Here is a 13,938-nt window from a genome sequence, read left to right on the forward strand (position 1 = left end):
CCCGAGGCGGGGTGGAAACCTGACTCTTCGGCCTCCACCATTTGCAAAACGGAAACGACAGGTGGGCTTGCAGCTTTTCGAAGGAAAGAGGGAGAGATCCCCCTCGGCGGGGAATCGGCTCGCGCCCGCCGATAGAGAGACGCGATCCTTTGGTCTTAACGCGCGTTTTAATCTCCACGGGTAAGCCGACCTGAGGGGGCTGAGCTGGGACGGGCCGTAAATGCGACCGAGATGGCCTCCCTTGAAATAATGAACGACCGGTGTGGTACTTGTTCGGCGTTTACTCCGTGCCAGGCGCCGTACGGAGCACTGGGGTAGATGCGGTACGATGGGTTCAGGCCCGGTTCTAGCCGGGGCCCCCGGTCTGCGGGGGAGAGAGAACAACCAGGACCTGGGTTCTAATCCGGGCTCCGACACGTCTGCCGGGTGACCTCGGGCAAGTCGCTTCACTTCTCTGGGCCTCCGTTCCCTCCTCTGTAAAATGGGGATTCAGAGCGTGAGCCCCATGCGGGCCGGGGGGGGGCCGGGTCCAGCCTGATCAATCCGTATCCGCCCCGGCGCTCAGAACGGTGCTCGGCGCGTAATAAGCGCTTAACCGACGTCGTCACTAATCTAGGTTCGGTGGGCTTGAAGTGCTGGGCAGCAGCGCCGTGGGAAAGAGGCAAAGGCGGACGATCGAGTGATCGCAACGTCCGTCGAGGGCAGACACGAGCTTCTACCGCGTGGAAGAGGCCAAGGGTAAACCATTCCCCGAGAAACCTGTACGGGCACACGTCCCGGACCGGCTCCGTAACCGAAGAGGGGGAGTTCTGAAGGGGGCGTGTCCGTGGCGTCGCTATGGGAGGGGAGCGGCCCGACGGCCCTGGAAGGAGAAGAAGCCTCGAAGTAGGATAATTTCTCGTGTCGGCTATCGGATTAACCGCGTTCCCGGGGTAATGACTGGTTTATCAGGCTCGCCGCCGGTGTGGGGCTCTAGATTGCAGACCCCTCGAGGGAGGGAGGCTGGTCTTACCTGGGTGCCGCCGAGGGCTCAGTACAGTGCCCTGCACCTAGTAGGTGCTCAGTCGATGTTGGGCAATGAATTCAAACGGTTGAGAATATCCACCTGTGATGATCAGGTAACTCCCCCTTGGTGGAGCTTACCCGTTGGAGCCGGGTCTGCCGGTCGGGTTGTAGTAGTTCTTACCAAGATAACGCTTTCCTTCTCGCCTGTTCACTTCTGACCCGGGTCCATCAGTCGTCTCGTCGGTTCCTGCGGAGCCCGGGGGGGGGGGGGGGGGGGGGCGGCGGGGGGGAGGGACCCTACCATCCTTCTAACCTTCACCCGCCTTGGAAAGGGAGATCCTCTCGGGTCCAGCGAGCGTTGAGATGCTGACCGGTAAACCTGCCTGAGAGTCCGCCGACTGTCGACCTAGCGAGCCGGGATCGGGTCCGCCCCGCCTGGCGGGGCGGGAATGGTCTTGCCGATCCTGGCCGATTCCCCAGTTGGATGCGGGGAAGGGGTCGCTCGGCGAAGGGCACGGCGGGGTGTTTCCGAGCGCCACCGACGGACCGAATACATCTGCGGAAACCCGTCGGGGTTCTAGCGTCGGCTTGGGGACGCCGTATCTCAGACGGCGGGATCCGGCCGGCCGTAGCTGCCAAAGCCCAGCTGCGGAACGAGCGGGACCGAGAGGAGAAACAAAACACAAAAGCGCAGCCGTCTTCTGCAGTGGGTTCTCTTTGCGTTATTCTTGTTTATCTAGTGTCTATTCTTCTCGGAGGCCGTCCCCGGGTTTGGCTGAGGGCCCTAAGCTCCCTAAGCAAGTAGCGCCGTCTCCTTAGACCTCGAGGAAGCTCAGCGCCCCATCTCGGGGGGCCGATGGGTGACGTCTCTCGCCACACATTCAGAGAGCTTCTTCACGGCTCTCCCCGTGAAGTTCACCTGGCCTCTTTCCCGCCTGACGGCCGTGTATTCGTAAGCCTTCAGCTTGCTGTAGTAATCTGAGAACTTGTTGTAGAGAATGGAGATGGGCATCCCATTTAGAATGATCCCAAAAGCGATGCAGAGGAAAGCAAAGAGCCGGCCCAGGTGCGTTTCTGGGCACATGTCCCCGTAGCCCACGGTGGAGAGGCTCACCTGCAGGAGGGGAGAGAAAAGCCCGTGAGGTTAACGGGAGGAGGGGCAAGCTCCCGCCTCGGCTCCCCTCTGGATCAGCGGGGGGCGGGGAGAGACGCGGCCGGGTGGCGGGGCTCTTCCGTCTTTTTCCGGTGGCCGGAGCCGAGGGGGTTTTTTCGGTTTTTTATTTCAAATGATCTCTGTTTAAGCGCTTACTTTGGGCCGGGCACTATACTAAGCACTGGGGTAGATAGAAGCTAATCAGGTTGGACACGGTCCCCGTCCCACCCCGGGGCTCTCGGTCTCAATCCCCAGTTCACTCAGGAGGTAACCGAGACCCAGAGAAGCGAAGCGACCTGCCCGAGGTCACGCAACAGACTAAGCGTCAGAGCCGAGACCAGAAGCCAGGTCCTCCCGACTCCCGGGCCCGTGTTCTATCCACGGGGCCACGCTGCTTCTCTTTACGAGGGGATCCTTGGAAGCGGGGCCATTTGGAAGTAGGGTTAAATGTCCTTTTTTTAAAAAATGGTATTTGTTAAGCGCTTACCGTGTGTCAGGCGCTGTAGCGCGCGTTGGGGCGGATAGAAGCTAGTCAGGTTGGACGCGGTCCCCATCCCACACGGGGCTCACGGTCCCGTTCCCCGTTTCACCCGGGAGATGACCGAGACCCTGAGCGGCGAAGCGGCTTGCCCAAGGTCACGCAGCAGACAAGCGTCGGAGCCCGGCTTAGAACCCGGGACCTCTGACTCCCAGGCCCGTGCTCTTTCCACTAGGCCACACCGCTTCCCCACTGTTCATCTGCACGAACGTTTTCAAGGAACTGACTTGTTTGTTCGGGAGGGAAGACAAGCAGCCGCCCCGAACGGTTTGGATGCAGCCCAGCTTAATGGCGGAGACTGGTTAGGTGACCTCTCGAGGTCCCTTCCGGTTCTAGGACTCCTACCGAGAAACACCGGTGGAGTGTCAAGTTGTCGTTTTCAGGGCCGGGGTTGGGCCGGGCGGGCGGGGGCGGGGGGAAGCAGAGGGAAGGGGTGGTGTTTCCGTCTCTCCCTCTACTTTTCCTCGTTTCGTACCCTCCAATTTTTCCACTTAATCTCTTGATGCTCGGTGCTTCTGGAAACCTTTTATAGCCGCTCTCCTACTGGGAAAGCATTTCTCTGCAATTGCCGAACCCTCCAGTGCTCCCCGGTAATAGGCTGAGGTACCCCCGGGTTCCGGTATGGGCTGCCAGAGTAAAGCTCTCCGCACGCCGCTATGTTACAGAGATGGCTCGGGCCCATCCATTCAGGGCCGGTGTATTTTTCTAGCCCGGTCCTGCCCCGCCCGGCCGGTTCCGTCGATCCCCCCCCCGCCTGCCCGCCTGCCCTCCCCTGCCTCGGTGCCCCGTCCCGTCCCCAGCGCCTATATCCGGGGGGGGGGGGGGGGTGGGTCACGGAGAGCTCCGAATCGGACGGCCGTTCCGGGCGGGCCTGCGGGAGAGCAGGTCGGGCGGGCAAGGAGCCTGGGGAGGAGGGAGGGGAGGAGGAGGGCGAAGAGACCCCCGCGACCTTCGGAACCTTTCTTTGGTTTTGGACTTCTAAAGGCCAGCTCCCCCCCCCCCCCCCCCGACGCGTGAGCCATCTGCCGGCGTGGGCGATACGGGAGCCGTGGCCACGGGGGTCCTCTTTCGATACGAATGAGTTTCCATCTTGAAAACTCCCGTGCCGGTCCCCGCGGTGGGGTATCACGCCGCTAACGGGAACAGCGTCGTCGGGGCCGTGGAAAGGCGGATAGTTGTCGGGAAGCGCTTCTCGGCCGACGTTCGACGGCCGGTCGGTAAGGAGCTGAGGGAAATCTGGATCGTCGATGGGACTCGGGAGGTCCCGGGGGGCAGGGATGGGGTCCGCTGAGTCGAGCGGACTCAGTACGGTGCCCTGCACGGAGGAAGCGCGCAGTCGGGATCGTTGATAGTTGATTGAAGTCGGCCCGCGGCCCGAAGGAGAACCCGGCAGCGGGACGGCCCGGGGGAGGTGGGGGGGGGGGAGGCGAGGAGGGTGCCATCTGATGCGATGGATCTGGTGGGGGGAGGGTTGAAAGAGAGGACGTTTCCCCTGGACTGATGGGGAACTACTGGGTTTGGGCGAGAGGGGTTACCCATCGTCCCCACTGCTGTCAGCAGCAGCCGTAGCAGCAGTAGCACCATTTTTCATTGAGCACCTCTGTGTGCAGAACGCGGTACACGGCCTCTGGGGACCACGCAGTTGAAGTCAAAGCCACAGCGCTACTCTCCTAGAAGGGTTTGCGATTTAACAGCGCAACGTGCGCTCTAACGCTACGACGGGGAAACCGCTGTGCTTTCCCCGGCTTTAGATGTCTGGGGGCTTTTTTGGCAACCAAGGCACCGGCTAGCTTTTTCTCACAGAGGTCGATCGGGCCCCTATGAGATTTCAACTCATCGTTTTGCTGAAAGCCGCTGGATTTCCCTTTCCTATTTGTCGCGCGAGACGCGTGCGACCTTCCACTCTGTAGATCACCTGACGATCGTGAGAGCCGGTAATAATAACGGTGGTATTCGTTAAGCCCTTCACCATGCGGGAGATGCGAGGTGATCAGGTTGTCATCTGACGACGAGCCGCGGACGGCTGCTCCGGCCCCCCTTCTCCGGAAGGAGGCCCGGTGGATGCCCCTCTCGATTTACAGTTTCTGTGCTGCTTTACCCAGAGACTTCACTCTCTCAGAGAGGCTTCGAGATCCTCCTGAGTGAGCAGCGGCGGTGGCCGGCTACTGGTTTAGCCCCAAGCCCGCCCTCGTCACCTCCATCCAGTCGGATCCCCGACTAAGCCCTCATTTCCCCTACTCCCTCTCTCTCCGGCGTGGCCCTAGCGCTTGGATTTGCACCTTTTACTCACCCCGCCCTCATCCCCACGGCGCTCACGTATATTCCCGTGATGTATGGATCTGTATTCCCGTCCGTCTCCGCCTCCTGGCTGTAAATTCGTCGTGAGCGGGGATCACGCCCACCGGCCCCACTGCCGTGTACTCTCCCAAGGGCTCAGTGCGGCTCCCGCACACAGTCAGCGCTCGGTGCGTACCGCTGATCGATCACGGAGGGCGGGGGGGGGGGGGCCCGGTCACCCACTTAGCAACCCCGTGACCGCTCCGGGGCCGTTACGGCTCTCGGGGGGATAGTAGTGGAGCGGCTTCTCTAGCGCCGAGAGGGAAGCGAGGATCTCGAGGCTGGAACGAGTCCCGATCCCAGTTTTCGGAGCAGGGTGAGCCCGGGTGGTTCGCGGCCTCCCTGGTCCCGACATCTCCCCCCCATCCTACTCCTGCTGGGAGACGTTTCCCCCGTCCCCCCCCCCCCCCGTCCCCCCCACCTCACTCTGCTGTTCAAAATGGAGTCCTCTCCCTTTCTCCCCTCGGGGATCTTCTTCTGCCCGCTCATCGGTCAGGTGGTCGCGGGGGGCCCGGGGCCGGTGAGAGATGGAGGGGAGAAGGTTGGGGGAACGGTCCCTCCCGGAGCCTGTCGGTCGGCCGCTCGTGTTTATTGAGCGTTTGCTGGGTGCGGAGCACTGTGCTAAGCACCTGGAAGAGTACGGGATATCATTATAGCGGACACGTCCCCGGCCCACACTCACGGCCTAGAGCGCGGGAGCGTCTCGGTTGCCCGCGCTCCGGGGGGCAGGCGGGGACGTCCTACGAGCGCCCGTTCTCCTCCCTCCGCTCGGGAAACGTCCACGGAGGGCAGCGGGACTTGGCCTGAACAGCGAGACGTCGTCTTCGGTGCTTCGTAGGCCGGCTCCCGGGGCCGTGAGGCAGAAGGCGGGCGGAGCGGAGAGGCGGCGGAAGAGGAGGATCTGGATCCGAGTCGCCGGGGGCACCCGGGCGGGCGTGCCGGAACCTGGATCCCGCGGGGCGTGCCGGGGTGGGACCGCGGGAATGCGGTTCCTCCCGAGTCCTGGATCGCCACCGAGCTCGGGGGGTCCGGTCCGTTCAGATCCGGCCACGATGGGAAACCTTCCCTGGAGGAATTCCCCGGCTCCAAGCCGACGCGACCCCTCTCCAGAAACGGTCATTTCTACTCCCCTCCGCGGCTCACGTGGCGGGAGATTTCATTCCGGAGCAGGCCCGGTCTACGCTACCTCCGCTGCCCGGCTCGTCTTCTCGGAGGGCTGCTCGGGACACTTCCACCGATGGAGGGCTTTCGCCGGATAGTCGCAACCGGCATCGCCGGATTTCTGCCTTTTCTCAAATAAGAGAGAGTGTTTCGGCCGGTGAGAGGCCCGCGCAAGCACCGGACCCCGGGGTGGATACGAGATGATCAGATCGGACACGGTCCCCGTCCCCCGTGGGGCTCACGGTCTAAGCGGGAGGAAGAACGGGGATCGAATCCCCACTGTAACAGTAATAAGGATAATGATAACGTTGGTATTGGTTAAGCGCTTACCGTGTGCGGAGCACCGCTCTGAGCGCTGGGGTAGGGACAGGGTAATCGGGTCGTCCCGCGCGAGGCTCCCGCTCGTCATCCCCATTTCACGGATGAGGTAACCGAGGCACAGAGAAGTCAAGGGGCTCGCCCGCAGTCACGCAGCCGACGAGTGGCGGAGCCGGGATTCGGACCCGTGACCGCCGACTCCCGGCGTCCCCTGGGCAGATGAGGCAGGTGAGGCGCAGAGAGCTCAAGCCGCTCGGCCGAGGTCGCGCGGCAGAGAGGTGACGGAGCTGGGATGGGAACTCGGGTCCTCTGACTCCCGGGCCCGGGCTCCTTCCGCTCGGCCCCGTTGCTCCTCCCCGGGCAGCGGTCCTTCTCACCTCTCCCCACGTGGAAGAGGGACTCACGGTTCCTTCGTGATTACTCTTCAATTGGGTGCTCTCGGCCAGCTATCTCCTTCATACCCTTCTACCCTCTTCTCCCAGCCCATCCCGGCTCGTGCTCTTCGCTCCTCCCAAGTCAACCTCCTAGGTCTCTGCTGCTCCCCGCCCTCCTTTCGCTCACTCGGTCCCTCAGTCGATCGATCTAAGCGAGCGATCGACTGCGTTGGGCGGGCGCTTACCGCGTGTGGAGCACCGTTCTAAGCGCTCGCGAGAGTACGCCGCCGCGGTAGGCGCTCGATAGATACCGGTGGTGGATGGATTCAGTCACTGGCCATTATCTGGGAGGAGGCGAGGACTGCCCTTGATTTACGGTTCCCGCGTCGCGAGGGGGGTCTTCCGGGCCCCGGCGCGAGGCAGGCGAAGCTGCGCTCGGGGGGTTCCGCGGAGGCGGTCCGCCGTCGCGCGCTCTGACGACGAGCCCCCGGGGTACGCCCGGCCGAGACGGGGTGACTCGCGGCGTGGCTACGGCGCGGCCGCGTGGAAGGAGCCCGGGCCCGGGAGTGAAAGGACCTGGATTCTGATCCCCGTTCCGCTCAGGGACCCGCTGTGGGACCGGGGGCCAGTCGCTTCATTCCTCTGTGCCTCGGGTCCGTCGAGAGGGGGATCCGATACCTGGTCCCCCTCCCCCTGAGACGGCGAGCCCCCCCCCCCGCCCCCACCCCCGAGGGACCTGATCGTCACGTGTGGGAGAAGCAGCGTGGCTCGGCGGCAAGAGCCCGGGCTTGGGAGTCGGGGGTCAGGGGTTCGAATCCCGGCTCTGCCACCCGGCGGCTGTGTGACCGTGGGCGAGTCACTTGACTTCTCTGCGCCTCGGTTCCCTCACCTGTAAAATGGGGATGAAGACCGTGAGCCTCACGTGGGACGACCCGATCACCCTGTGTCTCCCCCAGCGCTTAGAACGGCGCTCCGCACGTAGTGAGCGCTTAACAGATGCCAACGCTATCATCGTCATCATCATCATCATCGTCATCACGTACCCGCCCAGTGTTCAGTACGGCGCTCGGCCCGTAGCGAGCGCTTAACGCGTGCCACGATTATCAGCGTTACCGTTCCCGCCGACCCTGTCGCACTGGACCCTCCCGAGAGCCCTCAGTACGGTGCCGCGTCCCCAGCGGGCGCTCGGTAAATGCCACCGACCGACGGACTGACCGGGCGGCCCCAAACTCCGGTCCGCCGTCCCTGTCGCTTAATTAGGGAGTCCGGCTAGGTTTCCTGACTTTGGGACTCGGGCCGCGTCCGCGAAAGAGAGCGCGTTCTCGTCCCGTCTACCCTTGCGCGGCCGTGAGATCCGCCCCGACCGGTAGCCTTTCCCGCATCCTTCCAGGATCCGCCGAGCCCTCCCGGTCAAAGAGGCCAGACGGCGGACACGGGAGGAGCCGGGAATGGCCGCGCCGAAGGGGGCCGGGGGCGGGGTGGCGGTGACGGTTCCCGGGTGGGAGGAGGAGGGGGAGGAAGAGACGGGCGGAGGAGGAGGAGGAGGAGGGGAGGCGGGCGAGGGAGGGGAGGGCGGGGGCCCGGCTACTCACGGCGGCCCACCACCAGGCGTGGGGGATGCTGGCGAAGCCGCTGCCGGCGACGTCGTGCTCCACCGAGTAGACGGCGGCGGAGAAGGCGAAGACGCCCATGGCGATGAAGAGCAGGAGGCAGCCCACCTGCTGGTAGCACTGGCGCAGGGTGAAGCCGAAGGCCCGCAGGCCGGTGGAGTGGCGGGCCAGCTTGAGGATGCGGAAGATCCTCAGCAGGCGCATGATGCGCAGCACCTGGCCCACCTTGCCCACCCGGCCCACCGTCTCGACGTCTCGCTCGCGGGGGGCGCCCCCGCCGCGGGCCCGCTCGTCGCCGGCGAAGCGCTCCAGCAGCAGCTGCAGGTAGAGGGGCAGGATGGCGACCAGGTCCACGGCGTTGAGGGCGCTGCGGGCGAAGCGCCGCAGGTCGGGCGTGGAGGCCAGCCGCAGCAGGTACTCCAGGGTGAAGAAGGCGACGCACAGGGTCTCCACGTGCTCCAGGAGGGGCCGGGGGTCGCCGGCCCGGGCCCGCTGCTGCATCTCCTCCACCGTGTTCAGGGCCAGGGCCACCACGGAGATGAGCACGAAGAAGCTGGAGGCCACCGCGACGGCCTTGGCCGCCGCCGAGGAGAAGGGCTTCTCCATGAGGTTCCAGAGGCGCCGGCGCAGGGGCCGGCAGGGGCCGCGCATGTGGCGGAAGAGCCCCTCGGCTTCCTCCGCCTGGGCCTGGGCCCGCAGCTCCCGCTGGATCTTCAGCTGCTCGCTCAGCTCGTCCCGCCGCTCCTCGAAGCAGATGCGGCAGCAGCGGGGCGTGTGCCGCAGCCGCACCCCCCAGTAGGCCAGCTCCTCCAGGAAGCCGCGGGGGCACAGCTCGTCCCGCACCCGCAGCACCCCGGAGGCGTAGAAGCTGTAGATCCGCTGGAAGACGGCCGGGTCGCGGTCGAAGAAGTACTCGTCCCGCCCGGCCGCGTAGTCGTCGCAGAGGCCCAGCCGGCCGGCCCGGCTCGGGGAGGCCGCCAGGCGGCCCAGGCGGGTCTCGGGGTGGCGGGCCAGCGCCCCGCGGCTCAGCCGGTAGCTCCGGCCCCCGACGTTGACGTTCAGCTGGGACGGGGGCCCGGGCTCGGCCTCCGCCGCGGCCCCCTCCTCCTCCCCGGCCTCCCGGGCCCCCCCGCCGTCCTCGTCCTCTACGCGGGGGTCGTGGGCGCCCCCGGGCCGTGCCGGCGGGCGCCCCCGGGAGCCGGAGGGAGCCACGCTCCCGCGGCGTCGCCCGCCTCCCTCCTCGTCCTCCGCCTTCGGGTGGGCTCCCCGGGCCGGGGAGCTCTCGGCTGGCTTCCGGGTCGGGAGGCTCCCGGACGGGGCCCTCGGCCTGGGGTCCCGCATGGCGGGCCTGGCTGGGGCCCGCCCCCGACTCTCCTCTCCTCTCCCCCGGCCGCCCGCGGGGCGGCGGTGGGCCCGGACGGAAGACGCCCCCCGCTCTCCCTCTCCGAGACCCTGCGGCCTCCGCCTCGGCCGCCCTGGCCTCTGTCTGCCCCCGGCTAGCCCCGCCTAACGCTCCGGGCGGGGAGGTGGACGCGTCGCCCGGCCGGGGACTGCTTTAATCCTGCTGACGGGGAAGATGCGAGCACTTAGAGGAGGGGATTTGGAAGCTCTTAGCCTGTTTCTTTCGGTCCCCTCGCTCGCTCTGTGACGTGAACGATCACGGGCCCCCGCCTCTGACAGAGAGACCCGGTTTCCTCCGGGACCTCCGGGTGGGTCCTCCGAGCTCAGGCGCGAGGATGTGCTTCGGAGGCGGGGGATTCGGCGGTTCTCGGGCGGACGGAGGGCAGAGTGAAAAGCTCGCGAGCCCATCGGCGGTCGGCCGGTCGGCCGACCCGTCGATCGGTGGTATTTCTTGAGAGCTCGCCGGGTGCTCGCGGCCCCTGGGGGACCACGACACCTCCGAGTCGATACGGCGTTCGGAGTCTCCACTCGTAGACACCCTCTGCTCTCAGCAAAATGCGTGGACGAGAAGAGGCCGGCGTGAGCTGGAAGGCCGTCGGAGATTCCTCCCCCTAGACTGTAAACTCCCGGCGGACGGGGCTCGTGCCTCCCGACGCTACTGTACCGTATCCTCCTTGCGCCCGATGGTACATGCCCCCTCGTGGATTCATTCATTCATCCGTCCCTCCCAGAGAGCTGAAATGCACACAGTAAGCGCCCGGTAAATACCGTCGGTCGATGGATCCATCGGTCGGTCGATACGGATCCCTTTCCAGAAAGCGCAGGAGCAAATTGCGCTATAAAGAAGCCCCCTGGGGTACTTGCCCAGAGCCACCCCAGAAGGTAGGATGGGAAAAGGCAGTGCCCCGAAACACTCCGCGCCTCCGTGGTTTCCTGAAATCCGCGATGCCCGAGGTAAACGGATGATTCTGGGAAGGTTTTGCGATTCTCGAGCCGCCGGTGGTGAGGTTTTCGGTGTGTTTCGAAACCCCGGCTGGACTTGACCCGATCCTTCTCTCCCGTCTCATTTCTGGTTACCGCTGCTCCCCCGCTGTCATTTTCTTTTCCCCGGTTCTCCCCGGATGCTGCTCCCTCTCCTTTGCGAGTTTCTCTGCCTCGTGGGCAGTGTCCACCCAGGCTACCCCAAGTGGAGAGTTGAAGTAATATTTTGGCTGATTCAGGCCCCAAACCCCGGTACCGAGGAGAGGCTCAGTCTTTAGGCCCGAGTCATCGAGGCGACTAACCTCCAACGGGTCTAACGCGCCGGGCTGATCGGCGGATCGGTCCATCGATCCATCCGTCCGTCCCACCCCCCCCCCCCCCCCCCCCCGGGCCCGGAGAGATGCGGCCGAGGTCGCTGCCTCTCCGTGCAATCTCCTCCGGCTCCTCCTCACACCGTATCATTCTTTTTCTGCCTGTGAGCGAGTCTGAACCGCGATCACCTTTCCCTGCTCGAATGACGAGTCGTGCCATTTGCCTGCCCCCCCCCCTCGCCGCCCTGATCGAAATGAACGTCTGCCCCTCGACCGCTGTTCCGCTTTAGCCTTTGATAATTTTCCCTCAGTGCCGGGTTCGCCTACTACTCTCCTGGACTGCCTGGCTAGAAGTCACTGTCTCTCACGCTCGCTCTCTCCGTCTCCGTCTCCAACTCTCTCTCTCTCTTTTCCCTCCATGGAGGATTTCCCAGATGGGGAACGGAGGAGGCCGCGAACCGTATGCGCGCACCGCTCTGGATTTCCCCAGGTGAATGGCAGGAAGTGAGGGCGGGGGGGGGGGGGGGGGTAGGGCGTTCGGGAGCCGACGCGGCCGTCCTTGGCTGAGATCGAACGGACCTGCCCGGGCGGAGCTGAGACTTTAGGCAGACCGGCTAATAACGGTGGTATTTATTAAGCACTCACTCTGGGCCCCGGAGGGCGGGCAACCTTCTCTTGAAGGGGAAACTCCTCACCGTTGGCTTCAAAGCTCTCCGTCACCTTGCCCCTTCTTACCTCGCCTCCCTTCTCTCCCCCTACGGCCCGGCCCGCACGCTCGGCTCCTCTGCCGCCGCTCACCTCCTCCTCACTGGGCCGCGTCCCCGCCTGTCCCGCCGTCGACCCCCCGGCCCACGTCCTACCCCTGACCTGGAACGCCCTCCCTCCTCGCGTCCGCCAAACTAACTCTCGTCTCCTCTTCAAAGCCCTCCTGAGAGCTCACCTCCTCCAGGAGGCCTTCCCAGACCGAGCCCTCCCTTGCCCTCTGCTCCTCCGCCCCACCCCATCGCCCCGACTCCCTCCCTCCGCTCTGCCCCCTTCCCCTCCCCTCAGCACTTGTATATATTTGTACATATTTATTGCTCTGTTTCTTTTATTAACGATGGGCATTCATCCGTGGGTCTGTCTATTTTGATGGTAGTCCTGCCTGTCTACTTGTCTCTCTTTGTCGTCTGTCTCCCTCTTCTAGACTGTGAGCCCGTCGTCGGGTAGGGATCGTCTCTGTCTGTGGCCGAATTGTACTTTCCAAGCGCTTAGTACAGTGCTCTGCACGCAGTAAGCGCTCAAGAGCTACGATTGAATGAATGAATGAATCAATCGATCAATCAGTGGTATTTATCGAGCACTTACTGTGTGCTGAGCACTGAGCTGAGCGCCCGGGAGAGTACAGCGCAACGGAATTGGAAGAGGCGATCTCTGTCCACAGGCTAGAGGGGGAGACTCGTTAAAATAAATTACACGTAGGTATGGACATAAATGTCGTGGGAGGTGGGGCGAAAACCGAGGTGTTGAAGGGGGACATCCAGCTTTGTGCTGCTTATTCTCGGCTTGGGTTTCTCTGCAGCAAACCCCCCCCCCCCCCACCAAACCCCCCCCAAAATTAGATGACGCTCCGGCTGTTAAAGCAGGCACTGGGCAAAAGTCTCGTAGGGCAGTGAAGAAGGTACGATCGAACAGATGGCGCACAAAGGTGAGTGGAATCAAACCATAATCTACCAAATTACTCAAAATAGGGAAACACGAATAGATTAAATATCAACGAAGAACGGAATAGTGATGAATTCCAATTAAGTCATTAAAGAATCATGCATAGACGCATTCTCATTTCTAATTCAGCTTTAATCTCTAGGTTTCCATCTTGTTATTAAGAACTTGAGATTTTAACTGAAGCATGTGTGGGTGTATTCCATGTATATTATGTCTAAGGTGTCTGAACACGCATGCATATGCATGTCCCTATATAGGTACATTTATAAATATTCAAAAAAAAAAAAAAAAAAAGACAGAGAGCGGTAGAGAGAGGTGTCCTGGATGCATGATTCATCTGTGGGCATCTTTATGGGGATGTTCTGAAAGCATATCAGGTCTTAGCACACAGTTTGAAATGTGCTGCGAAATCATTAGCATTTCTTTATTCAAGAAGGTTTTGAAAAATAGGCAAGTCACTCGTGGGACTTCTGAGAGAAATTAGATGGTATTAAGGAGCCCGTGCTGAGGAAGACAAAGATTCGGGGCACCACCCCCCGACACACACACCCACTTCTCCCCGGAACCACCGCAATCGATAATAAGCTCCGATTTCAATCTCGGGAAGTTTTCTCCTAGAGAAAATTAGGCCTTCATTCTGAAAAGCACCATAGGCGATAAGGTTTTGCACTGAAGCGTTCCCTGACATAAGGACACATGAGGTTTATCGTGCTGGGTATTTGGAGACTTTATTTTTTGAGGTTTGGATTTTGTTTTTTTCAATTAACAATTTTTTTTTTTTCTCCTTTGCCCGTAAATCAATTCTCTGCATGGTGATCCAGACAATGTTCACGTGTTGTTTGACAGCACTTTAAAATCCTGTATTTTAGGGATCCCTGGGTGGCTGTTACCGTGGGTCCATTTACATTATCTTTTAAACTCACCCCCTCCTGGTGCATCAGGCACCACTATGAACTTCTACTTGATATTATGGTTTCTCTGATGATAAAAGGTCAGTGCCTGTTTCTCCGCCTCTCCGCAATCTCGGTGCAATCGATTGAAAGCT

At 62.4% G+C, this 13,938-nt stretch overlaps 1 protein-coding gene across 1 annotated transcript; it reads right to left on the minus strand.

The window, feature by feature from the left end:
* Positions 1-1,837: 1,837 nt before the first annotated feature.
* KCNV2 (potassium voltage-gated channel modifier subfamily V member 2) lies at positions 1,838-9,837 on the minus strand. The gene is made up of 2 exons (XM_029054664.1): positions 8,479-9,837; positions 1,838-2,119 (listed from the first exon to the last, which is right to left on the minus strand). Exons 1-2 carry the CDS (start codon positions 9,835-9,837, stop codon positions 1,838-1,840), a joined length of 1,641 nt encoding a protein of 546 aa, XP_028910497.1.
* Positions 9,838-13,938: the final 4,101 nt, after the last annotated feature.

The sequence above is a fragment of the Ornithorhynchus anatinus genome, chromosome X5 (genome assembly GCF_004115215.2).
Source record: "Ornithorhynchus anatinus isolate Pmale09 chromosome X5, mOrnAna1.pri.v4, whole genome shotgun sequence".
NCBI classification, from domain to species: Eukaryota; Metazoa; Chordata; class Mammalia; order Monotremata; family Ornithorhynchidae; genus Ornithorhynchus; species Ornithorhynchus anatinus.